Consider the following 26,287-nt stretch of genomic DNA (forward strand, 5'->3'; position numbering starts at 1 on the left):
TCATCTGTCAAATATTACTCACCTTTTCTCTTCTAATTTCTCGAGTTCTTCTCTGTGCATTTGTTCAAAGTCAAGTCTGAAATAGGAAAAGGAATCATTTCAACATGTCCCATCCCCCAGGTTATTACATTTTCACACAGCATAGACCACGATGACTAATGATTTTGACGTTACAATATTTGTCTGCCCATACGTGGGAAGGTCTGCCATCAACCTGCGGAAGGTTGTGGGTTTCCCATGGGCTCTGCCCGCTTTTCACCCACGATAATGTTGGCCGCCATCGTATAAGTGAAATATTCTTGAGTACGGTGCAAAATACCAATTAAATAAATAAATAAATAAACATTACAATATTTCCATTTAATATTCACTTCACCAATTAAAGCCTGCTAAATGAAGAATCAAAATGAACAACGCTTAGATGTAAATAATAAAAGTCACAGTTTACACAATCCAAATGATAAATCCAGTGTAACTATGGGTATAAAACTCAGCAGACTTTAGGGAGTTACAATTATACCTACATGTATAAACAGTGGGCAGATAAAGAGAAAATTACTCTTGTGAACAAAGAACGTCGGTCTGTTCACTGTTGACATACCACAATACCAATGTCTTAATGGTTAACACAAGACAACAACAATCATAAATAAGTCTCAGTGTCATAAAATGCATCTTCAAAGGCTTTTAACATTTGACGTCATTAGAAAACCAGTTCACCACAGATGATAACAAAGTTAAACAGCCTTACCCAAGAGATAACAGGTTCTCATGGCTCTTGTATATAGACAGATCCGTCATGGACTGGCTTAGGAGAGATGTCCTCGACACAGACAGGTTACACTGAAGGTGAGCAAAAAAATATCACATCATCTAATTTCATCAACTTTCATCAAGTCAGAAGGTTTGACAGGGTTATGTGTCACATCAGTGAAACACTCTCATGTAGAGAATAAAACATCCATCAAATAACTAAAGTAGGACCAATTTGTAGAATTACATGTAGTTATAACTAAAAGCCTAACAAGAAATCCAGACTTACAGCTTTCAGTTCCTCCTTCATCTTGGCAGCCTCGGCGGGGTGGTTAAATCGGAAGATGTTGGTTTTACCCAGTAGTATTACAGCACCTGACAGAAAAACCACATGCATATTATACACATGGTGTGAAATTATTTTCCTTCACAGTCAGCAACTTACACGGAGCCACGTTCATTGAAAGTTGCTCCTTGTGAAGAATATAAATATGGGAAGAATTTTATTTAATTACCTGCATTTTTTTCCCATTTTGTTCAACACCATATTGAAGGATTTTTCACTTACAAAGTGGTAGCCAGGGAGAAAACAACAGTGCCAGATGTTGTCTCCAGGAAACTTCATGTAAGGCCACACAAGATAGTACATACTGTGCAGTACAGAATTATATTAAGCAATAAACATGTAAGCAATAGTTGCAAATACTATGTAAAAGGATACTTTGTTATGTTATTTTCATAAAAGATTACAATATAAAATACGGCTTAATTAAAATATGATAAGACACTCAGAACAACCTTGGGTGAGTTGTGTCTCATCCTGAACATTCACTCCATTGATGGTACAGAGGGCTCCCTCTAGTGGCAGAAGGGTGACAACTCCACAGTTGTTCACTATGATACAGTGCTCCTGCTCCACCTCCAGCCCTGCCAGAACTGTGTCGTAAAAAATGATAAAGACAGTAGTGGACATATTTAAAATAGGAGAGGTACTGCCATTCCGATTTTTAAAAAATGTCAACAAGAAACATAGTTCAATGAACACTCAATCAAACAGCCAAAGACAAACTCTGAAATTTGATCATGAAACAAAGCTGATATGCAGCAAAAAGCTTGTGTAATATATGTACGAATTCCAACATTTTACTTTCATAAATTTTCCAAAATTACCCAAAAACATAACACGCTGCTCACAGATCAATGATTTTGAAGTTTTATCACATATTTTTCAGAAGCTGCTGACCTTCTTGCTGGTCTATCCTAACGAGTATATTCAGCAGTTTATCCCAACAAATTCAGAGTACCAAGTTCCACCATTGCTGATATTTACCTATATCTTGGGGCACTTGGGCATCTGTCCTTCCGATTGTTGTCCTCCCTTCCTGAATAATATAACAATTATAACAACTAATACACCAACCACATTTATATTTTGTATACCTCATGATGTCCCCATTTACATAAAACTATAGTCACTGACTATCTAAGGCTTTTCTTAGCGAGGACGGAATTGGACAGAGTTAATACAATTTTGCACTCATTCTTATTGAACTATACCTGTATGGCAAAATTAAGACACAGTCCTATGTTTTAATACCATTTTAACATTTTGTGCAAGAGTACTAAATGTTTTACAATCTCCACACTGAAGGTCATGATTTCCAGACCGACCTTGAGATGGTAGAGCATGATGCCAGTACTGATGATGTCGTCATCTATCCCAATCAGGTGAGGCAGGTCAGAATCCAGGACAACACCAAAGCCCTCTTTGCGCAATGCTAGCGTCTTCTCTTGCTGGTGAAGCAAAGCATCAAGATATTTGAACTTGCGTCACAATTTACTTACGATCAAGATATAATGATGATATATACCCCACACTTCTTACAGTACTTATTCACAAATAACTACAGATCAAAAAAATTATACAACAAAATGTTTGAGAAAAAAAAGTTTTTTTGAGTGTATTAAGCCCGACCAACCCTTATTTTAAATTTTCTATTGAGATTTTGATAGAAATTCTATTTACCTTTTTTCTCCCAATGCCAATTTTTTCATTAACAAACAGAGGAAAAAAATAATTCCATATCACCCCAAACAATTTTTTGTGACAGGGTCCGGTCATGCATGGAATGTAAGCATGCAATTGTCAGTCAAATTTGCAAATTTGGTTCCCAAAGTTATGACACAAATACCATCTCTATATAATCATTCTCTCATGAAAAGTAGCAGATCTGAGCTGAAACAGAATTCTGCTCAATGTCCAAATCAATCAGCCTTACCTGTAACACATTGGCAGCCTCTGTCCATTTTCCTGCCCACTCCTCAGTTAGTACTTTCACCTGGGAAAGAAGTATACTTTCAAGTCACTTTAACAAATCAACAATCTACAGCAAATTCTCACTGATGATGTTCAAGTTAAAACAAGTATAACATTTATGTGCAAAGCAAGCAAAACTCACATCATGTTTACAAATTTATGCACATAAATATAAAGTTAATAGTGTAAGCATTTAAAATGGCGTTCTTGTCATTATCAGAGAGTGGCACCTACCCTAGCCTCATTCTCGTGCAACTTCTCCTGCACCCTTGGCGTAGATATCCCATCCTGGCAAAAAAATCACAAATTCTCTTCAAAATTAACTTCTAGTGCATGAGATTTTGTGCAAAACTGTGTTCATCAGATCTACTGACAAAACAATATCAACTGTAAATTTTACTGAACACATCAGACCAATTGCATAACAGTAATAAACTTTTGAGAACAGACAACCGCTTGACAGAATTGCAAACAATACTTACAATATGGCCTCCCAATAGAGCTTTCAGTCTGGCAATTTCTGCTCGCAGTTCACGGATCAGCTTCACATTTGGATCCTGAAAATAACAACTGAAGACTTATATCTGACCAAATTCAGATGCCACTGAAGAATAGAGGCTTATTTAAAGACAACACCAACCCCCACTCCCCCACCCTTGAGACCGTTTTCCAACATCATAATATCATCTTCATGTACAAATTTCATGAAAAGACCTTCAACTCTGTATACAAAAGACAATGGAGGGCTTAGAAATAACAGCCAGATGTACATCATGTGTGGTCTTTATTGTTTTCCTCTCTTATGAATGCTTCAGTCTTGAAATTTAATTTTTACCCCCGAAAGACCATATGTATTGAGCTTGGATTTAAATGAATCAAGATGCCATAAAAGTACGTAAGTTGTGTATCTTATTGGTTGGCATGTACAATAACTTCACATAAAAAATTTTGTGAGCCATAAAATAGATGCTTGACATTTTTGAAAACACCATTTTAGGGAATGTGGTATTATAAAGACACTGTCCATGTTGTATAATACATGACCAAAATGTTATGTAGAATAAATGGTATGGGTATTACCATTTTCTCCAAATAAGCTTTTTCAAAAATATCAGGTATTTAGTTTCTGGCTTATTATTATGACAGATGACAGACTGGTTAGATTACAGCACTAAGCACCATTAGAGTACTTTGTGACCTGACTACATGTGTTACTGACCTCATTGACCGTGGGTTTGTTGATAATGTCCTTGGCTCTGTTAGCATAGCGTAGAGTACTCAGAATCTCCCCATAGTTTACATCTGCCGGTGATATTGCTGAGAACACATTTCCAACGACAGAAATTAAAACTTTCAGTCGGAATGAAATTATACAGAGGTACAGTTTTCCGCTGTTGATTAGGCTAATGCCTATACCTGGACAAATCTTCCCACCACATGGTTGTCAAGGCTGGTAGTTTACCCTGGGCACTCCAGTCCACCAATAACAGGCACCGCTCGCTATCATATAGGTAAAATCTCTTGAACATGGTGTTAAACACCCAATCAATCCCCCTACTAGTGCAAAATATTCCCACTTATGTAGCAGATAAAATGACATGCATAACTCCATGATGGACTTTATTATATATGGGCTTTCCTTTATTCATGTAGGCCTAAATGACAAGTGAAAGTCAGCAGGGCATAAGAAAGGTAATGTAGTAAAATTCACATAGTTGGTTGGGTAATACTGTAACCTGTTTACATTACATAATGGGATATTACCTGTGTGCGTTGTTGATGTCGTTGTTGTACTTCACAAAGAAATGTTACAAACCACAAAAAAGTCTGTCAGATGACACTTTACGAGAGAAAAAATGGGACAGATAATTGAAATATGAATTTAGTGGACATAAATGGGGTGAGATTTTGTGAAGCCATTCTTGACCTCCACATGTCAGCTCTCCCTCTGGCAGCTGCTGAGATTTGTGATCACTGACAGAAGGCAGTGTCGTCAGACACCGAATAAAAACAACCTTCTAGATATAAACAGTTCTAATCACCACCCTGTTAGTTGCAATAGTTAGTTTTCACTTAAATTTAAAAGAAAATAAAGGTGAAGGTTGGGTCCAGTCTCCAGTTAATTTACTCACACCCCTAGGTGATAAACGTTGACAATCAAAACATGTTTCAGAGGATGACATGGTCTTATACAAGCCAACACATCGACAGCACAGGCGTTTCTATGCCCACAAAGCATGGCTCCACTGCTCACAATTAATATGCCCACATCACGTCAGTATTCTTTCCACCATGGACTATTGTAGCAATGTGGCAGAGATTAGTGGCCCGTACTAGTTCGGGGCACACATATAGGAGTTCATAAACTTGATGGCCCTGGTACAAGCCATGTTGTTGTTGTTGTTTTTATTTTAAAATAGTTTTGTAGGTTCAGGCGGAGAGTTAGCTGCCCGTCTTCAGATTTGCGGGGTATATAACTGTAAGTTGCCACCCGTCATATCGGCTCAGATTCGAGTGACTCTATATACACTCAGCAAGCAGACCCTAAGAAGACTAACGCATGAGCAACTTACTTGCCACCATCACTGTTTTAGAATTCCCTCCTAAACTGTCCTTCAGTAGCCATGTCAAGGTCGAATCTCGGTATGGAATGAATGTCTTAGATTTGCCTCCCTTTTCAGCTGAAATGTTATGTGTAACATAGGAATTATTATTTATATTCACAAACTAAATCTATTTAAAATACCCTAAATGACCATGTCCATGACTAAGCTGCCCATTTTTCCAGATTGTGAGCGTTGTATTGATTACAGAAAGCTGCCATGAGGTTTGTTTGGATGGTAGAAGTTTCAGCACCTCAAGTAATATTTTATATCATTATTTGCCTCCAAAATTTTCCTGGTCAAAATTTTCTGTCATGTCAGTTACACTCCAACTCTGTAGTACCAAAAGTTTTGAATAATAAAATTCCATCAGGATAATAATACTGTATTTACTTTGTGTATGTGTAACGAGAGATAAAGCTTACCGAGAAGTGAGATGACGTTGCCGAGGGTGACGAGTGACTTGTTGATACTGCTTCCCTCCTTAAGCCGCTGACCTGTTGCTCCCGTAGCATTAGCTCTCTCACTGACGGAAATGTCAAACATAAACATGTGTTCAAATGATAACAAAAGATTAGTCCTAAAAACTTCATAGATGAGACTAAAAATGCTACTCAATTTCATTTAAAATTTGATTAGTGCTTTACATCATAATGAGGATCTTCCCCTTACATGGTCAGAGCCAGGTATATGGGTGAGGAAAGCTGGGCAGAGTAAACGCCAATTTAGATGTCCATACAAGAGCAATTATAACCAATTACAGAACAAAATAAAGTTTTTCTCCAAAACAGATCATTGTAATGAATAATTACTGAATGAACCCATAAATAGATTAGAGATACAAGATTTCCAATGACAAACTCCATACTGTACATATTCTTTTACCTTCCTGCTAAATCCACTAAATGGACTTTACTGTTCATCTCACTTGGCATGTCCTTGCTGAAGTTTGCCTAGAAGTAAATGGTGCCTCTGGTTAATATGAGCGCATAGTTACATGTTTGACACACAATATTTTGCATTCAAATGTAGATTCCACCGTATTAAAATTATGAATAAGTATATATACTTAAAGAATGACAAGCATTATGTTTCCAACTTAATAACAGTTACAGTGCAGAAAACAAACTAAAACAGAATCTTTGACATAAACCCTGTACAGATGTGCCCCTAGTTACAGGTCTTGGGCCTAACATTACCTGACCTCTAAATACAACATAAAGTGACATTTTGTACTAATTACAACCAGAGTAAATATTTATCACTTGACTGATGTTCATTAAACATTGTGCTCAAGAAATTTTCCCTTATGTAACAGGTTTATGGATTGAGGACACTGAGTGAATATTACAATATACAATAACAGGTTTGGTATCATTAGAACCGCATACCACAAAACAGAAGATGATATTTAGGGCAGACTTACCTGGGTGAACACCAGAGTGAAAATAGCATGGGACCTGCTGCTTGTGTCATTCATATTGGTTGAGGCAGTTGTCCTTGATAATAAGAAACACAAACAAAAACTATATTGAGAATCAGTAAAGATAGACTTGGACTAAAATTTATCGTACAATTCTGATGATGGAACAATGCAAGACAACACATTCAACAAAAAAATAGTCTTTGCATGAATCATACCAAAACGAATCCAATTACATTGATTTGATTTGATTGGTGTTTTACGGTGTACTCAAGAATATCTCACTTATACTACGACGGCCAGCATTATGGTGGGTGGAAGCCAGGCAGAGCCCGGGGGAAACCCACGGCCATCCGCACGTTGCTGACAAACCTACCCAAGAACGGCTCAAATTACATCAAGAATTCTCTCAAGTTCAGCACCTATGTATGAAATCCTTATCCTATAACAAAAGACCCAAGCATCATGACAAGGACACCGCACATGGCACTCTTCCTAATCACTGTTACCAAAACATCATGACAAGGACACCACACAACGCTTTACCTTACCACTGCGTGACTAAACCATCATACCTAGGACACCAAACTTGACACCCAACCACTGTGTTACCAATGCATCATGTCTAGGACAACAGGTGTGACACCCTATGATACCCAGGCACTGTGACACTGACATATCACGTCAGGAACACCAGGCATGGCACCTGCCCAACCACTTTGTATTGACACACAACCTGTCCTTGCCCTACTTCATTACTGCTGAAAGACGAGTGAGGAAACCACAAATGTTGGGGTGAAAATCCAATACCTGCTAATACCAACTTGATCATGCTCTTATCACTTTTATAGCTACCAGAGCATTTCTAACATGTTTGGTGAACATAATTTATGCATAACAAAAATTTACCTGTTGTTATTTCCCCTGATCATGAGCTCTTCAATGTCTCCATAGTTGTTCACTATATGTTTGGACAAATCTGAAAAAGAGAACTTGTGTATAAATTCAACACCTCAATGGTTATATGAACACAGACCATGTGCTGTTTTCACCACACACAATCAGCCCGGCCTATGAGGCCGAAGGCTGAAACGCAGCTCTTGCAGTTTGGCTGAAGCTGTAAGTCAAGCAGTTTGTCAGAGATCTGATGAAGAGTGTGGTTTATTCTGAGCTCAAAACCACTATGCACCAATCAATCCAATCATAGATAAATTAAAAAAATACAGCTGTTAAGTGGTTAAAGCTCCAAACTGAACTTAGAACACTACAGGGAGCACTGACCTTGGACATAGGGTCCATCTTTAGGATGCTCCCGGACTCTCAGTGAATGGGTAACCTTTGAGTTGGTGGAGTACTTTAACAGGTCACGCACCTTCTCGTTATAGATCTCCAGGTAACTGAGAAAGAAAAGAACAGGTGTGTTATGTGAGCACTGTCTATATACATGTATATATATATATATATATATATGTGTGTGTGTGTGTGTGTGTGTGCATGTATTTCATGCGCAACACACTTTTTACTGCCAACTGCTTTCATTTGTATTTTTATTTGCATATACTGAACTTCCTGGCAGACATTTTGTACTTCCAACTCAATAAAATATAAAAATAATAATAAAGAGGAAACATGCCACCTTACCTGACTTCTACTCTGTATGAAGTAGACTCATCTGTCATCCTTGAAAAAAGGCCCTGAAAGTGCAAAATACTGCTTAGCCTATGTACATCTGTGCCCATCCTTAACACTGTGTGGTACGCAGGGCTCAACTTTAATGCTCATCCAATGGTCAGAGTCGAATGAATTCTCCTGCGAACAATCATAAATGGCCATCTCGCTTGCCCGTGGGACAAGCATAAAATAGCCTCTGGCAGGTTTATGGCCGATTTCTGGTGGACAATCACACGTGTTGACTGGACACCATGGTGGTGTCCTTTCAGTGATTTACAATATTAAATTCAAAATATTTTGTGCTGGACACAAAATTTTGATGGAAAAACTTCCTGGTTCCCGGGCACCAGTACTGAATTATGCTGTATTAGTTGTTAGACGTGTGGCCTGGAAATAAGCTATGTGTATACTAATATGTGCGAGTTACACTCAGGAGCCTTATGCCACAGCCTGACAATGCTGAAATATTTTTGGTACAGTTGTTCTGGTCAGTAAATAATCCAGCAGGAGGCAACCAGATGTGTTTGTATCATTACACTAATTAGAAATTAGTTTCTTAGTCAGGGCTCATTGACACGGTGGAATAATGAACAACAATGTATATATCTGTAATCACTGGTTTCGCTTTCAGCTACACAAGTGTTTGGTCAGAACCATTTAAAAATAACATAGGGCAGCCTGGTGTCATAGGATATATTTCACACACTGTAACACTCATAAGGAATAGGTGTGTTGATATATATATTTGAGGGGTGGGAGTGGGGGGGCGTATTTGGTTTAACACCATGTTGGGAAAATAGGTGTAGCAATGTTTCAATGAAAAAGGGTAAATAGACCTGTCTGGGCAACCAACTTCTGTGCCGGGCAACCAACTTCTGTGCAGGGCAACCAACTTCTTTGCCGGGCAACCTCAAGGACAGGCTATGGTTGTCCACCCTTAAAATTGAGCCCTGGTATGTACTCTCTTTTGAATAAATATTATGAAAAGGATTGAAACTATGGATTGAAAAGTGAAAATTATTTAAGTTATTTAATTATTTAATTCCTATATACCACATTTATACACAAAATTTCATGAAAGGTTAATCCCTAAAGTAAGGCTAAATGTGTCCTCTATTTTGTAAAAGTATTTATTACAGGACTGAACACAATACTCAGCTTAATGACTATTATATAGTCTTACCTGGCATGTGAAACAAGGCAAGTAAATCTTTTGATATGTTAAGTTAAAACGTACCTCACAAATTCTAGGTATTAAGCCACGATCATCCTGAAAATGAAAATAAAAAACAATATGATGTGTCTGGATCAAAACACCAGAAAAAAATCTTCCCTCTCAAAATAATATATACACCTGTATCTCCTTTAGAGAATTACATTTTGTTTTATATACTGTCTGAGCAAATCACTCAAATAATTCCAATTTACAAAATAATAAAAGAAACATCAAAGCACATTACAGGTACATGTATATATAGCTTTTGAATACTGTATTTCGCCTGAAGTTTAGCCTATAAAAATGCACTCAGAGAAGCATATAAAGGCCTCAAAATGATGCTCTTGATACTTTTGAAGTTTTTCTGATCAGAAAATTAAATCAAACTCCACAAAAGACAAATAAGTGGTAACACAAGATGGATGAAGCAGGCAAAATGTGTCAAATGAAAAAAATAAATAAACTTTCCCTAATATAGTAATTTTGACTCCATAGGTTATACCTTACTCAAGATAAATGCCTACAGAGTACAGTAACAGCAATATGATCTAACCCCATATTCCATACTCACACAGCCCATATCAGCTTACCTGGTAGCCCATCATGGTATACGTCTTCCCTGAGCCAGTCTGACCATAGGCAAACACACAAGCATTGTACCCAGCATACGCATTAGCAATGACATCCAGACCTAGACACTTAAATACCTGTATCAGTATGAAAAGAGGTACAACTGAAAAGGTAAATACTACACAGGATTCAACAGGATGAAATTGCCTTGCTTTTACACGCACAGGTCTGCAACAGAAAAGCTTACCATTACTTCTGACCAGGTCTAATTACAATCACTTCAGATAACAGGATTATACTGGAGCCTTCAAATCTAATTACTTATTCACGTCTTTATCTGATTTTTTTTTTCACATTCATTGCAGTTATTACATAACAGAGGCCAAATGAGACCTTCCAAAACATCCCAAATAATGCTTCAAAAGGCCTCAAATTATATACTATCCAGCAAAAACCATTTCCATGACAAATAAACCAAACAATTTTACTAAAAACATGACACAAATGTAACATATTGAGATGAAGGTACTCTGTTGAACTTGCCTGTTCCTGTGACACATAGTGTACATCAGCCTTGTTGAAGGACCAGAAGGAGAAATCATACGTGAAGTCTTTGACTTTGAATGCTTCCCTTGCCATGTCTCCCTCTGATGTCTGCTCTGGCATCTGTTTCCAACGAGAAACAAGGAGAAACTAATTTAGTGGCAATACTTTTGTACTTAAACTAGGACGCGGAGGTTCACTGCTGCAGTATTACGGACGAGAAAGTGATTCACCTGAACTATGTCTCTTGGCCATGAAAATCTTTTGTATGTTTATTCTGTCTACCATATCTTGTCATCCAACACCCATCATACAGTAATACTGTTAATGTTCTCTGAAGATAATCAGTTTGACTACATATTTAACAAGCTGCAATTATGCATTTCAATAATTGCCTTTAAGAATAATTGTAAAATTAAATTCTTTACTCCATGACATATATATGGCTTCTGGATGACAACTGACAGTGCTCAGCTGGCATCCCTTATATACACGTTCAGTAAGCCAATACTCTGCACTTTCCACCCACAGGTTCCACTAATTTACCAATATCCTTCCGAAAGTTATGCATTTATCTGATAGTGCTCCATACCCATAGTTATGCTTTTTAGGAGGGTGATGCCCACTGCCCCTAGTATGAGCATCTTGCCCCTTTTTTGTATGCAACAATGTTACAGGATAGGCAGTGGAAATTGCCACCATGTCCCTTTTTTTGGAGAAATGTACCTTTCCATCCTGCCCCTTTGGATTTGTAGCCAGATTTTGCGCTGCTGTTAATGACCAATCATGGTTCATCATTATGTCACCTGAGGTGATTGAACACACACCAGACCATGCATTAATTTTGTGTGTGAACTGTTTTTAACCAGTGAGACTCATCTTGTGCTATGAATGAACCTGCTATCACTGCTGTAATTATTAGTAGACATAATTTCCATGGCTAGCAGAATGACAACATCAAAATTTAAAACTTCAACCTGACACATACATGTAAGCCATGGTCTGACGCTGTTAATGGCAAGTTACCTGTAACTTCTTAAGACAGTGCGTGTCACCATTAATAAATAGCTAACTATACCTGAGCCTGCTTATTAACAAAATAATTAAAAACACACAAGAACTGCTTCAGTAGTTTGCACAATGGATAATCTTGTGAGTTAATCTGCAAGCTATGAAATGTATGTGTGCAGACAGTAATCACTATACCTTCAAGTTTGTGATGCGTGTCTTCTTGCCTTCCATTTGAATAATACATCTTGATTCCAGATCAATCTCCCTAAAAATACACATTTCAATAACAAAGTTACAAAAAATGTAATGAAAAAAATTTATTGAAATGCAAATACAAAAAAAAAGACTTTCATAAAATAACATGAACCTGTACTTTAAAACTACTACTAATTTATTTCTTTATTCATACAACTGGCCATGCTCATGAATATTTTACTCATTTAGATGCGAATATCACCTGCTGCCTGTTGCTGTAAACATTAGGCGATTCACTCATTCATTCATTCATTTAGATGCAGATATGGGCCTCCGTGGCTCAGTTGGTTAGCACGCTAGCGCAGCATAATGACCCACGAGCCTCTCACCAATGCAGTGGCTGTGAGCTCAAGTCCAGCCCATGCTGGCTTCCTCTCCGGCCGTACGTGGGAAGGTCTGCCAGCAACCTGCGGATGGTCATGGGTTTCTTCAGGGCTCTGCCCGGTTTCTTCCCACCATAATGCTGATTGCAGCCCATAAGTGCAATATTCTTGAGAACAGCATAAAACACCAATCAAATAAATAAATAAATAGATGCAGATAAAAGATGGCATTCAGGTTATTAGGAGGAAAGTACAGCATGGTGCCCAACATAATAAAAACATTATCTTCCTATTCATTATTAAATAACATCAACATCTTATCCGATTATTAATATTATTATAATATTACTTAATGTTATGACGACAAAATGGAACTTTTAAAACTTTTACTTTTCAGATTACATCACGTTATGAACTGTTAATAGTCTCACAGGAAGAGTTAGTGTTCAAATACAACCAAAATAATTACTCTACACAAATGTATATGTAAAAGATAAAGCTGACAGTTACTGTAATGGTCAATATACATAACAATTAAAATGTAAACAATGTGAAGCCGTGACCACCATCATCCTAATCAATGATAAGTCTATCTACCTTTGGTTGATCGGCCGTACGCGCACAGCCACCTTCACGGAAGCCATGGTTGTTGTGATTATTTCGGGACAGTGACCCAGTCATAAATAAACATCAAGTCCTAAAATAGTGCATATGGGCAATGGGACTAGAAGAGCAGATCATGATCTTTGTTGCCCTTTTCTTCACTCAGTTGAGACGGGTGAACGCGATCTCATGTGACTCAGTCCAAAATAACACACACAAGAGTTCCAAGGAAGGGAGTTAATCGCTTATATTACACTAACAAAATTTCTGTAACTGGTAATTTTTATCCGCCGATTAAATAAATCGACAGTATTATTAAGAGGCTCATTGCTAACGATCCGGAACATTTTGATGGTATGATTTATCCTTTGTTTTTTCTTTCAGTTCAATGAAGCTTGGATTGCATATCTTGTTGATTGATTATGTCACAAAATAATAGCTGCTCCCTTGAACTCTATCACGTGACGGTCTGCAGCCATGATGGTGGGTGTGCAAAGCCTTTTCCTGAAATTCAATTGTAATTTAACATTAGTTCATAACTTGTTTTGTAATATATAATCTAATGATTGACATTATTTGTATTTCAGGACGGAGTGCTTGACGGTCCTGACCTTTTGGCAGAAGACCAGGGGAAGGTGAGGACGAATAAAAGATTTATGTGCAGACTATCGTTTCTGTCGCCGGTCGTTTTGACGTCGTCTGTCAATTACGTCCCAGTTCCGTTATGTCTGTCAGTGCGCGGCCTGTCGTGCCTACCCACCCACTTCCTCAACTCATTGACAAAACTCTGGACAAGTCAGAATCAACCTCCTCAGGCGTTTTGTTACGCTTCTAAAATCTTTGTCGTCCAATATTTTCTAAATACTTTGCAGATACGCCTGCTTCTTGAAGATTGGCCAATAATTTGTGTAGTTTAGTTGAACGCCCAGTTTGTGACAACGATAAACATTAGAAAGATAACCTTGATGAGTCATTATCATAGACAAGCCTAGATAATTGTTCAGAGAATGTATCAATTGTGTCTGTGTCAAGATAAGATAAAAAATAAACTCTTTTTTTGTGTGTGTGCAATCACTGACAAGCTAGGTAAGTAACAATCAAATGAATCACATCCCAGAATAATGTTATTAAGTATGCTTTTCTGCAGTGTATTGTCTACCGTGTGTCCCTTACGTCATCAAAATCTATAGAAGTCAGATAGTGGTTTCCAGTTGTGCGTAATTGGTCATGAGCAAAACGTCATACTGCAGATAAATAAAAGTACATGGTCCTTCATGTGCATCAATTAACATGACAATGTGCAGTATACAGATCAGTTTTAGTTTGTTTTGTATATGTATTTTTCAGAGTTTTCCACTTGGAACAGTCCTGTAGCCCATGTTTAGTCTCAAATGTCACACAGGCACATAAAATGCACGAAATGGGCTGAATTGTGTGTGACTACCCACAGTTAAAATGATTTTTAACATAGCTACGAGGGATTGTTTATCTATCAGCGATAGAATTACGGTCATGCGCAGTGGAAACAGCCATCTGGCTTATTGTCGCAGGGCCTCGGTGGCTCAGTTGATTAGCTCGCCTCTCACCCAGAAGCCTCTCACCAATTCGGTCGCTGTGAGTTCAAGTCTGGCTCATGCTAACTTCCTCACGGCCATACATGGGAAAGTCTGTCAGCAACCTGTGGATGGTCATGGGTTTCCCCCGGGTTTGTCCGGATTCCTCCTACCATAATGCTGGCCGCCATTGTATAAGTGAAATATTTTTGAGTACAGCGTAAAACACCAATCAAATAAAGAAATCAAATGAATCTGTCTTATTGTCATATAATGCAACATGTAGTTCAGATATGTCACTTTTGCATTTCAGAAAGCGGCCATTATTTTAACAGAAATGTCACGAGATCTTCCTCAACAGCCTATGCTTTAACATGGTGGCGGCATGCTTACTACATTAAACATCCTTTTCGTTGAATTGCTGGATTAGAAATGGTCTTCTTATTCGCCATAGTACAAACAGTGGACAAGCTGAAACAAAGTGTTTCTTTGAAATAATATAATTCTCAGGGTTCCCCTGCCCTCATTGTTCCTGGGGTCTCACTGGCCAAAGGAAATCAATGGCAGTCTCTTGTGTGACCTTGCATGAAATTCATGGAAGACTGCTTGTCTTCCTTCATTATGACCTATGTCTCATCTGGGAAAGTTTACCATTAAATTGCTGAAGTTTGGTGGTTTACCTCAGGGACTATGCTTTCTCCATCACATAAAACAGACTGACATCATACAAATGGAAAATTCAGGTAAATAAATATTCTTTTATGAATTCTACTGTGATTTTCGTCTTCCTTTTGTTTTTAGACCCGCTCTGATACTGTGGACTTAGAGACCGACACCACCTTACAAGTTGATATATCAGATGCCTTGAGTGAGAGAGATAAAGTCAAGTTCACAGTTCACACAAAGGTATAACATGGGCAACTGTGAAGTTTGTTTTTATATGTGTTTTCATGTGTGACAAAAAATAAGGGCCTGGCAACCCTGCTCTCTTACTTGGGAAAAGCTTTAATGAATTATCAAGGGATGAAAGTTTGCATATCTGACAAAGGAGTGCAAGCATGTCTAATTGCTGGAGAAGGGGGATGTCACATGCAAATGAGATGATAGATCAAATCCGGCTGGGGGCAGTGATCCAGGAGCCTCCCACAAATGCGGTAGCTGTGGGTTCAAGTCCAGTCCAGCTCGTCGTAGAAGGGTCTGGCAACAACGTGATGATTGTCGTGGATTTCCCCAGGGGTCAGCCTGGTTTCCTCCCACCATGATGCTGGCCGCCCTCGTATAAGTGAAATATTCTTGTGTACCATGTAAAACACCAATCCAATAAATAAATAAATCAAATCAAGCTTTTGCAGGTTTGGTTTGTCACGTATCTAATCTTGACTGTTAACAGTAGTGATTTACTATCATAAACCTCACTGCTGTCATACAAATGAACATTCCTTGAATACAGCATTAAACACAAAAGTAAAGAAACCTATTGTCATTGCCTTATTTTTCTCCTGCAGACCACATTATCAAGGTTTAAAGAGTCAGAGTTTTCAGTAGTTCGACAGCATGAAGAGTTTGTCTGGCTTCATGACAGATATGTGGAGAATGATGAATATGCCGGAATCATTGTAAGCATCCCATTTTATTCTCTGTACTTACGTTATCAATATGTGGAGTTAGTTCATCAGTCATGGACAAGATTTAAGATATTTTCAGTACTGTATAATATAGGCAAACTGCACTTTTTATTTGGTTTCTTTTTTTACAGAAGCATTTAAACCTAAAAGTAAATGTTAACAAGAAACTTGGTTGGAGAACAGCCACATGACACTAATGTGTTCTTCTATGGCCGAAAAAATACTCTATTGTATATGCTCAAAAGTGGGATACAATCTCATAAATGTGAGGTACATGGTAACACGAATATATTCATTAGTGCTTTCATAATATATCTTTCTTGCACATTGAGTGACATTTGTGTTTACTTAGGCTGTGTCACACTTACCTGAAGTTGATTGCATTCATGGTGGGGTACAGGTGTTGCATTGTCTTTTCTCTTATCTCACTCTACATATGGTCGGTTTTCAGATCCCACCAGCTCCCCCTCGACCAGATTTTGATGCATCCAGGGAAAAGCTTCAAAAGCTGGGGGAGGGAGAGGGGAACATGACCAGAGAAGAATTCCAGAAAATGAAGCAGGAGCTAGAAGCGTAAGTTTTGTGCAGCAGATATGACATCTGAAATATCTTTCAGCGCAAGGGTATAGATCTATGCATCTCTAGTTTCTTGCCATTGCAGTGTATTTATGGGGTGAACAGTGTAATGACTAATCTGTTTGTCTCCTGTTCACAGTAAATCATGTATAATTCCAAGCATCCATAAACACACTGCAAATACAATAGTACAGAAGGGTGATTAGTTGGTGAATTACTGTTAAATATTTCAAAGGGTTGAATGATTTTTTACCAGTTGGTGTGGCAGGACCATTACTTTGTGATAAATTCCATGAAATTATAAATCATTGGAATGATAATACTTGCCACCTTGGTGAAACATGATTTCTGGGATCAGAGACATATTGGTTTTGTTATTCAAGACATTTTTGTTGTGTTAACCAAATATATATGTACTGTGTTCCCCAAGACGTAATGGTTGTGTTGTCAGTGACATAATGGTTGTGTTACCAGTGATGTAATGGTTGTGTTACCAGAAACATAATGGTTGTGTTACCAGAGACGTAATGGTTGTGTTGCCAGTGACATAATGGTTGTGTTACCAGTGATGTAATGGTTGTGTTACCAGAGACAAAATCGTTGTTTTACCAGAGACATAATGGTTGTGTTCCCCAAGATGTAGTGGTTGTGTTGCCACAGATGTAATGACTGTTACCAAAAACCTAATGGTCGTTTTATCTGTCCAGGGAGTACCTGGCAACCTTCAAGAAAACCGTTGCCATGCATGAGGTGTTCCTGCAGCGGATAGCAGCCCACCCACTGCTCAGAGTAGATGTTAACTTTGAGGTGTTTCTGGAGTACGACCAGGATGTGAGTATACTAGTTACACATTACATACATTGTAAATAATTAACTAGTATCCACAGTTTTCACACTTGTGTTCAAAGACAATTGTATTAATTACCAATAACTTCCATGAAATCATCAATATCAATAATGTGATGCTTTCTTGCATGAAAAAACACATACGACACATTTATATGAAGGATTTTCTTTGTTTTCTTAATTACATTCTGGATACGAATTTATTTTTGGGATGATTGAAGGTGGTGTCTCTGGTATTATTTTTGCTATGAGACATTGTCAGAGAAATTGTTTTGCTGTTTTAGTTGAGTGTACGGCAAAAGAACAAGAAGGAAAAGCTGGGAGGGTTCTTTAAGAATTTGACAAAGTCCGCAGATGAGGTGTTATTATCAGGGCAAAAGGATGTTGATGACTTTTTTGAGCAAGAGAAGACGTTCCTCGTTGAATACCACAACCGTATTAAAGATGCCACCATGAAGTCAGACAAGATGACTAAAACTCATAAAAGTAGGTAGTAGTTTACCTCAACAGTTTATGTATGGCCTTGCTCTTAGAAATTAATCAACCCGTAGTAGAGTTACGATGAACAGTCATAAAAATTAACTTTTTCCTCAACTTTTCCACTTTGCACAAATTTGCTACATTGTTAGAATACAGATATTAAGAGCTATACTTTTCAGATCAGGGAGAGCAGTAGTGAGTTAGTATAAAGGTAAACTGCAGGGACTAGTTGTTATTCCACTTATCAGACATCAGTGTATTGTGAAAGCACTTCCATTTGGTACTGTACCTTCTCAGTAATTACAGACACTCGCTAATTGAGGCACACTGAGAGTAAGTAGGTAGACCAGAGAAATCTCCCGAGAAGCATGCACAGAGGGCGCTATCAGCATGCCGGCTGGAGTATACATGTAGGCGTGACCAGGCCAGCCTTTCCAGGCAGCTTATAGACAGCAACTCATGATGTGCTTTTTCAGTATACATGGTTGTTTAAAAAGAGAAAAAAAAATACACTCACCATGCCATTTTTCCTGTTATGGTCTATAGACTGTGCTATCCGATATTTAAAGTAGATGGTTGTGTGGCATTATTTACTCCCTACCGCCTTAGGCATTATATCCGAAGGATTGTCTTGAATCTACCGACCTCTTTTCTTCCTTCCCACTCGGGTCGGGGGCCCCGTGTAAGAATGGAACATGGATGATTGCCGTTTAATCATTGAATTACAATGCTGAGTTACATATGTGGATAAAGCACCTGTGGCAGTAAAACACGAGTGCCAGACCTGTAGGCAGACTTTCCATTTATTACTGACCACCTGTCTATTTTTGCGGGAACATGACATTTCTACCCCTTACTGCATTTGACGTTTGCAAAGTATTTTAGTATTTTCCTTGCAGTGAACTGAAAAAAAACACACACCCCCCATGCAAAGTGATGTTTATGAGACAACATCTACTTTTGGCAGTCACCACCAACTTTCAGCTAGCCCACACCACATGTTGTGTTAAAAATGGAGTTGAAAGTGAAAAAACTGGTGGTTATTCACTAGCCACTTCACATACTCATTGAGGAATCCAAATGTTGTTTGGGTCAAATGCAAAAAACTTGTAGGTATACGGCAGTGATGTGAGCTGAAATAATTACAAATATGTGCTTAGTCCATCTACATGGACACGGGGGGGGTTTTTTTTCTTTTTTTTTCACATCTTGACATTCATTGCAACACTGAGTCAGTCCCTGACTCTTACAACCGTTCAATGGCCGGTAATCCCCTACTCCACACAGAGACTGTACAACTTAAGAAAACAGCCCTCTCAAGGCATTGTGGTATACATTGTCTGAAAATGCGTCTTAAATTATTGAGAAGGTGCGGTACATTTGTAGTTAAGTCGAGTTACAAAATAATTTTAAAAAGATGAGTTCATTGCCTTTTGCTGTTCCTTTGCAGATGTAGCAGATAATTATATTCGAATATCTTCTGGGTTCCTGCAAATAGCTACCATAGAAAATACAGAATTAGACAAGTAAGTTTTCACTGCTTTTTTCGTCATCAGTGAAAGAACATTATATTTATGCATGACAGTAGTGCAGATGAAACAAGAAATATGGATGATTTCATCTTACAACACGATCCATTTACCAGAAAAGGTCTCTTAGGATCTGATCCATTGTTACAAGAGATTTGGCAGGGTCTTCACAAGGACATATGGGGTTTCCTCTGGCGAAATCCATTTCTTTGGAGAGGATATTTGAAAATTTATAGATGCAATTTTGTATTAACAGTATACCTTGATTAAAAGTATTTTAAATGTATTTTATGATATTCTGTCCTTAGGACTTTCACACGGTTCTCTGAATGTCTGGAAAAAGCTAGAGTAAGTATACCAATTGTATATTTTTGTAACAATTTGATAATATTTTGAATGATATTGAAAAAAATTGATCTTCTTTAAGTACATTAACACATTTTCGTGGATTGACATCATGAAACTGACATTGAAACTTTTCAGTTTTTTTTGTTAAGATTTTAGAAGACTTCTATAAGCCTGAAATGAATTATCTTTATACACATATTCATGTGTTGCTGAAAACTCCATAAATGATCTGATGGCTATGTTTTTTGTACTTAAGTTAAAGGAATGTACGATAAATGACATAAGGTTTCGCCCTGGGACTGGGAAAGTGTATCCCAGGATTCATTGCATTGGTTTGGGTTGTTACTGATTGAGCGCTGTGGGAGAGCATCAGGGGTGGTCAGGGCATTAAAAAGACAGTTCAAGAATGTAATAAACAAGCTAAAGTTAGTCTATGCTCCTACCACCAAGAGTTCATGTTTTCCTCAGTTTTATTCATAATAGTTTTTGTATATGCACTTCTCAACAAGTTGATTGATTTATTAATGTTATTTTGTGATAAATGGGAATTTGGGAGAAAACTGCCCATTGATCACATGATTTTCCTGGCGAAAGGCAAAACAAGAATTTTATCTGTCGCTAGCGACATGTAAATTGCGCCTGGGCAAAACTGTATACAGGAAATCATAAAACATTTCATTTATAAAGGTGTTGTGCGAACTCCTAATGTGATAACAACTCAAACAAATTCTGTCTCCCAATATGCTGTACTCGCACACAGCGCTTCCAAAAAAGGGTAAAAGTAAATCCTGGTAATTTTCGGGAACCTCGTGGGAAGTATGTTATCTTTGTTTAATGGAGGTTTCCAATATAAAAACACTGGAAAAGGAACTTTTCTGCACTAGGACAGTTACAACGAAAGAAACAAAATTGGAATTACATTGACATGGGAAGCTCGCCACAGATATTTCTCAGAGAAATTAGCTAAAATACATTTGTACACTTATTCGTTGCATAATGATAGCTCTCAGCAGAAAACCGTTCACCAGATAAGGGTGTGAGGTGACTTCCATGTAGGCCTAACCCAAAAAATCGGTTCGTCTGCAGTGTACATTGTACATGTACATTCTTTGTTTGGCATGGTCATGTTTTCAGACAGTGTTTCGAATTTGGAGACATCACCCTTCTTAATAATTTTTTCGATTTCATTCATGGGTATATGTAGAAATGTATATGTAGGCCTACAAGACTTGGCAGACCTGCACACCTCACTCTTACTGACTTGACCTCATGTGGACAAGGATTAACGACCAGAGCTGCTAAGTACCATGCATGCTAATGGAACAGGCCGGGGGCTAATCACTCTCTTCTGTCATCTTGCTGCCAACTCAGATCCTGCGAAAGTAAAAGACAGTAACTCATGTGCGAAACTTTATGACATTTACTTTGAAATTATGTATTATTTTATTTATTCTCTTGGAAATAACTGATAATTTATGTACATGTTACTATGTTGAACAGAAGTTAGAAGGTCGGGTGGCTTCAGATGAAGACCTCAAGCTCAGTGATACATTACGCTATTACATGAGAGATTCAGCAGCAGGCAAAGATTTGTTGTATCGTCGGTCGCGAGCTTTGGCCGATTACGAAGCAGCAAATAAAGCTCTGGACAAAGCGAGAATGAAGAATAAGGATGTGGCAGCTGTAAGTACAGTATTTTCGTTTGTGCAGTTTTGTCATCTGGAAAAAAACACACGATCATTTATAGTATATTTGTAAATTGGAGAGTGTCATACAATAACTAGTTTACAGATTAGCTTACAGAGACACCATGACTTTAGACCATCCTAAAGAAATTCTTTGTTGTGTACTGATGAAAATTTCATTGACAGCTGTTCTGTATGTCACAAACTAATTTCATTTTCATAAGTTTTTAGAAGGTGTTAAAATCTTCTTGTACAGCAGTCACAGTCTGAGATACACCTTGAGGATCTTCCTGTTCAGTGTTTTGCAGCAACATTTATACTATTATTGACCTATATCATAGATTATCTTAGACAGTCCTACATGTAGATGGACAAAATAAACTCTGCCATATTATCTGGTCAGTGTCCCCATGGCTCAAATTGTTACAGCACTAACTGTCACTGTTAGGCCTTGAACAATTGGGATCACATGTTTGAATCCAGCATTGTTTCGATGCTGCTTTTCTGTCAGGTTAACCCCAGTCTGTCCCATTTCCTCCACTCTTAAACACCTGGCATACTAGGCTCTTTTTCCTTCCAAATTTGTAATTTGTAAAGTTGTGGTAAAAGTGAAATGCATTGGTCATGGTAACAATGTGGTAATAAAACAGAAGTCCAATATAGGTGGGACAAAGTGTTTTTCTTCTGTGAAGTCAACTAAATATATTTTGTTATTGTTGTTTGCCTTACAGGCAGAGCGACAGCAGGAACTGGCATGCAAGAAGTTTGAGAGAATATCTGAAGTAGCTAAAAAGGGTAAGTAGTGAAGTATTTATGTTTCAAGCAAAGTTTTTCCACCCTCTGATCTAATTCAGAATAAATGTACGTGATTTTTATGTTTTCTTTATTGTTATGATTAATTAAGTAAAATATACATGACATCATTTTCTTGATGTGACAATTAAGGTGTATCTTAAGCAACAAGTGTTTTTGAACCTTAAAATATAACAAATAGTTTGCTTCACTTGTAACATTCAAAATGCAGTCATCCATGGTTTACAACATGTTAACACTTTCTTTGGATGCTCTGTTTTTCTCAATAAATGGGATGAAGCGAATTTTGGGGGAGTGGTTTCAGTCTGTCACTAAGACACACATAGATGGTGGTTTTCTCTGGGCAGTCAATCCATAAAATACTAGCTGCCATTGCACATAAAAAAATTTGTTTGGTGCTAAACAACAATCAGTCAGTCGTTTATGTATTTAATAAGATGATGTGGATACCGAGCAGCCGGTACTGTGGGTCATACATCAGTAACATGTGAAACAATCACTGAAAGTAAACCTCAGCATCACTTCAATGGAAAAATTTAAAGGCTTTTCTTTTTGCTTTTTTTTTTCAGAACTTTCAGAGTTTAAAGTTAGAAGAATAGCTTATTTTCGGAAAAATTTGGTGGACTTGGCCGAATTGGAACTTAAACATGCAAAGGTAAGAGATTTATACAACTTCTAGTTTTATGTTCTGGACATGAACCTTTCTTAAGATTTAGAGATAGGACAATTTTGTTTTAGGTGTAAAGATTTTCTGGTCAGAGTTCTGAGAAATAAAAGGGCTCTAATTATCATGAAATTTTAATATAGTGATCTTTCATGTTCCAGGCTCAAGTGCAGCTGTTTCGGAACTGTATCACAGCCTTGAAGGAAGAGTCGTAATAAGGGGCACTTGGTGTCGGGTAATCGGCATGCCTGGGACATTGTGATATACTTCTATGTGTGTTACATGTAACAGTGAAGGAGCCAGACAAACTTGGCAGAGCTGAGCCTTAACCATTGACCACTGGACATGCTCAAAGCTAGGTGCGAGGTGCAAGCTTGATCCCAAGACATGATTTCTTGGAAACTGATCATTAAAGTGGACGTGGACATAAGTACTTGTTCATTTGGTGAACAAGCCTGTACAAAATCATGTGTATGATCATCAAGCATTGTTACATAAATGAGCTATATTATGATGGCTATCTATATCTGATATAGATATCTGAGCAAATGTTCAAGATATAAAAAAAAAAACAAAAATAAATGAGGGTATTGTCATTTTCTGTTGATAATGTTTCTAGTTGTAAGCTTTACACAAATGCTGTGCGGCTGGTCTATATTTTATAAATGCTGAATATATACATATATATTTATATAGAAATATTTCCTAATGGCATGCTGCCTGTTGCTCTTTGTTCCTTTCTCTTTGTACTCTGTGTTACTTCCTGAGCAATGAACAACTGAATGTTGGATTTTTCTTTAAAACAGCTGTGAAGCACTTAATACAAAAATTTCCCTTTGTGTCAAGTGCTCTATACATTTATTTGCCTGATCGATATACTGTAACACTATAAGCTATGTTTTTGTTGTAACAGGAGGTTTACAAAGTTCTTAAATAAAAGGCACAATGGCTCTTAACGAAATATGTTCTGTATTTCACATGCTATTTTCATATATCCTACATATACTCACATTGGCTGATTTCACTGATTGTTTTCTCACCTTAGCTTATCACATTTTTGTTTTCATGTGCACATAATACTGCTCTTTGTGAGGTTATAATCCTTTCTATCATAAAGTGATGATTTCAGAAAGTTTATTTAAACATGTTCACGTGTGGAGGACTGGAAGTCACTCTTACAATCAGTGTTACCAGATCACAAGAGCTGACAGAATCAGATCATATTGTTTTTTTCCACTCTTCTTGAAAGCTTGGAATAAATTTTAAATTGTGAACATGTAGTGTCCTTGTGTGGAAGTTAAGTACTTGCAAGCCAGCTTTGGGTTATGTAAATCAGATGTAGATTTGGTACTGACAGAATATATGCCACGATCAAACATACTTAGGTGATGTAGGAGAGCTCATTGATGTAAATAAGCTCACGTTTGATAATCAAGAGCGTACAGCAAGGCTTGTGTTCCATGTTAAACATTTAGACATTTTGAACATTAGTATGTGTTGCCTGTAGGTTATGGCTAATTTCTGTCCCACCCAAGTATACATGAAGACTTAACATCCACCCGTTGGCTGCAAATTTGTTTTCAAAACATTTAGAATGGAAGGACATGAAAGTGTGATGTTTAAATCTGTGCTTTCTGATGGAGAAGTTTGAACTGATCAGTTGTACTGGCAATTGTAAAATGTTATAGTTAGCAATGGCTTGATTAATTCATCCCAACAATATTTCCAAGAGAATCCAGCAGTTGAATAATATGATCATTTGCCTATTTCATTCAACTAGTTTGATGTGAAAAGTTGATGCCAGAAAGTAAATGGATTAACAAAGCTTAGACACAAAAGCACCCCGGTAAAGTAGTGCTATCTGCTGTACTTCTTCTCGATTGAATATTTTGCTTCCAAGCTAGTTTGATATTGTCTGAAATCTGGTTTTCCAGCTATGAAATACATGTAACTGATGTGATTCGGATAAGTATTGTGTACTCTTGTTACAATGGTTTGGAGTTTGACATTGTGGAAGATTGGCCAGCAGTGGTGACACTGGGGTAGTCTTACTTCAACCGTTGGAGATACCTGTAATTTATAAAAAGTAGCATTCTTTATAAAAGGAAGGTTTTCACTGCTCCGACACTTATTCATTCCAGGGGATTGAAGATTTTGAGTTCATTTATTTATGTGAAAGTTCTGTGTGTACATGTGACACTGTGTGATTGACACTAGACCTGTTTTCTGATGACACAAATCCATATAAACATACCATCACTTCTGCTGTATCAATTCTGAATCTTGGCTGACTGAACTGGGGGACATCTTGACACTTTTCTACATTTAGAATTAGCTTCTAAAAAAAATGGAAGGGAATATTTTGGTAAGATTTCCATCTTAATTCTGTCCACCATGTTTGGTCAGTCACAGATTCATGCATAATTCCACTGAATTAAGGGCTGAATCAGCATCTAATTCTACAGTACTATGTTATGGAAATGCTAAATACATGTAAATTACTGACCATAAAACAATGACTTTGACTTTCTCATTTATTATCCATAAAGACTCGTACTACTGTACAATTTATATACACTGTTGCATAGCATGTATACTTTTTCCACAGGGGCTTCATTTATCAAGCATCCTAAAGACTTCCAGAAAAAAAAGTCAAAAATTCAAGTTAAAATATTTTGTCCTGTGAAGTTTAAACATGGTACATTGATTGTTTACGGCACAACAATGTACCAACTACAACTTGAGTTCTTTCCTGTTCTGAGTTTCCAGTTTATGACTCAAGTCTCAAGTTGCTTCATAAAAACGGGCTCTGGACATTTTCAAACACTCTCAAAAATTTGAGGTAAGCTGGTGTTAAGATTGTGGCATGAAACGGCTAAA

The 26,287-nt window shown here is 37.5% G+C and overlaps 2 protein-coding genes across 2 annotated transcripts in view; one reads left to right on the plus strand and one right to left on the minus strand.

Moving 5' to 3' along the window:
• The window catches only part of LOC135466382 (kinesin-like protein KIF16B), a 27,670-nt gene extending 14,196 nt beyond the window's left edge, over positions 1 to 13,474 (minus strand). Inside the window, exons 1-22 of the mRNA XM_064743826.1 lie at positions 13,283 to 13,474; positions 12,303 to 12,372; positions 11,097 to 11,219; positions 10,574 to 10,690; positions 10,005 to 10,037; positions 8,738 to 8,790; positions 8,378 to 8,493; positions 8,006 to 8,075; positions 7,100 to 7,172; positions 6,559 to 6,626; positions 6,099 to 6,199; positions 5,644 to 5,751; positions 4,290 to 4,387; positions 3,553 to 3,627; positions 3,305 to 3,358; positions 3,033 to 3,092; positions 2,425 to 2,547; positions 2,084 to 2,135; positions 1,552 to 1,689; positions 1,043 to 1,128; positions 752 to 843; positions 23 to 76 (exon numbers count right to left, since the gene is read on the minus strand). Coding sequence (XP_064599896.1) covers positions 23 to 76; positions 752 to 843; positions 1,043 to 1,128; positions 1,552 to 1,689; positions 2,084 to 2,135; positions 2,425 to 2,547; positions 3,033 to 3,092; positions 3,305 to 3,358; positions 3,553 to 3,627; positions 4,290 to 4,387; positions 5,644 to 5,751; positions 6,099 to 6,199; positions 6,559 to 6,626; positions 7,100 to 7,172; positions 8,006 to 8,075; positions 8,378 to 8,493; positions 8,738 to 8,790; positions 10,005 to 10,037; positions 10,574 to 10,690; positions 11,097 to 11,219; positions 12,303 to 12,372; positions 13,283 to 13,329 — 1,811 coding nt within the window. The 5' untranslated portion in view covers positions 13,330 to 13,474. The remainder of the gene's footprint in view (positions 1 to 22; positions 77 to 751; positions 844 to 1,042; positions 1,129 to 1,551; positions 1,690 to 2,083; positions 2,136 to 2,424; positions 2,548 to 3,032; positions 3,093 to 3,304; positions 3,359 to 3,552; positions 3,628 to 4,289; positions 4,388 to 5,643; positions 5,752 to 6,098; positions 6,200 to 6,558; positions 6,627 to 7,099; positions 7,173 to 8,005; positions 8,076 to 8,377; positions 8,494 to 8,737; positions 8,791 to 10,004; positions 10,038 to 10,573; positions 10,691 to 11,096; positions 11,220 to 12,302; positions 12,373 to 13,282) is intronic.
• LOC135466947 (sorting nexin-6-like) lies at positions 13,404 to 25,912 on the plus strand. The gene is made up of 13 exons (XM_064744702.1): positions 13,404 to 13,463; positions 13,876 to 13,923; positions 15,643 to 15,747; positions 16,347 to 16,457; positions 16,918 to 17,039; positions 17,750 to 17,873; positions 18,173 to 18,374; positions 19,819 to 19,894; positions 20,206 to 20,245; positions 21,746 to 21,928; positions 22,662 to 22,725; positions 23,313 to 23,398; positions 23,569 to 25,912. Exons 1-13 carry the CDS (start codon positions 13,404 to 13,406, stop codon positions 23,620 to 23,622), a joined length of 1,275 nt encoding a protein of 424 aa, XP_064600772.1. The 3' UTR covers positions 23,623 to 25,912.
• Positions 25,913 to 26,287: the final 375 nt, after the last annotated feature.

Source organism: Liolophura sinensis, chromosome 6 (assembly GCF_032854445.1).
Source record: "Liolophura sinensis isolate JHLJ2023 chromosome 6, CUHK_Ljap_v2, whole genome shotgun sequence".
Lineage (NCBI taxonomy): Eukaryota > Metazoa > Mollusca > Polyplacophora > Chitonida > Chitonidae > Liolophura > Liolophura sinensis.

What these genes read in the sequence shown, in the direction of transcription:
- LOC135466947 (XM_064744702.1), top strand. Translation starts at nt 13,404, where the DNA reads ATGGGACTAGAAGAGCAGATCATGATCTTTGTTGCCCTTTTCTTCACT. An exon ending in ATCTGAAGTAGCTAAAAAGG is followed by an intron (nt 22,726 to 23,312) that starts GTAAGTAGTGAA and finishes TTTTTTTTTCAG; the next exon opens with AACTTTCAGAGTTTAAAGTT. An exon ending in TGGAACTTAAACATGCAAAG is followed by an intron (nt 23,399 to 23,568) that starts GTAAGAGATTTA and finishes TTCATGTTCCAG; the next exon opens with GCTCAAGTGCAGCTGTTTCG.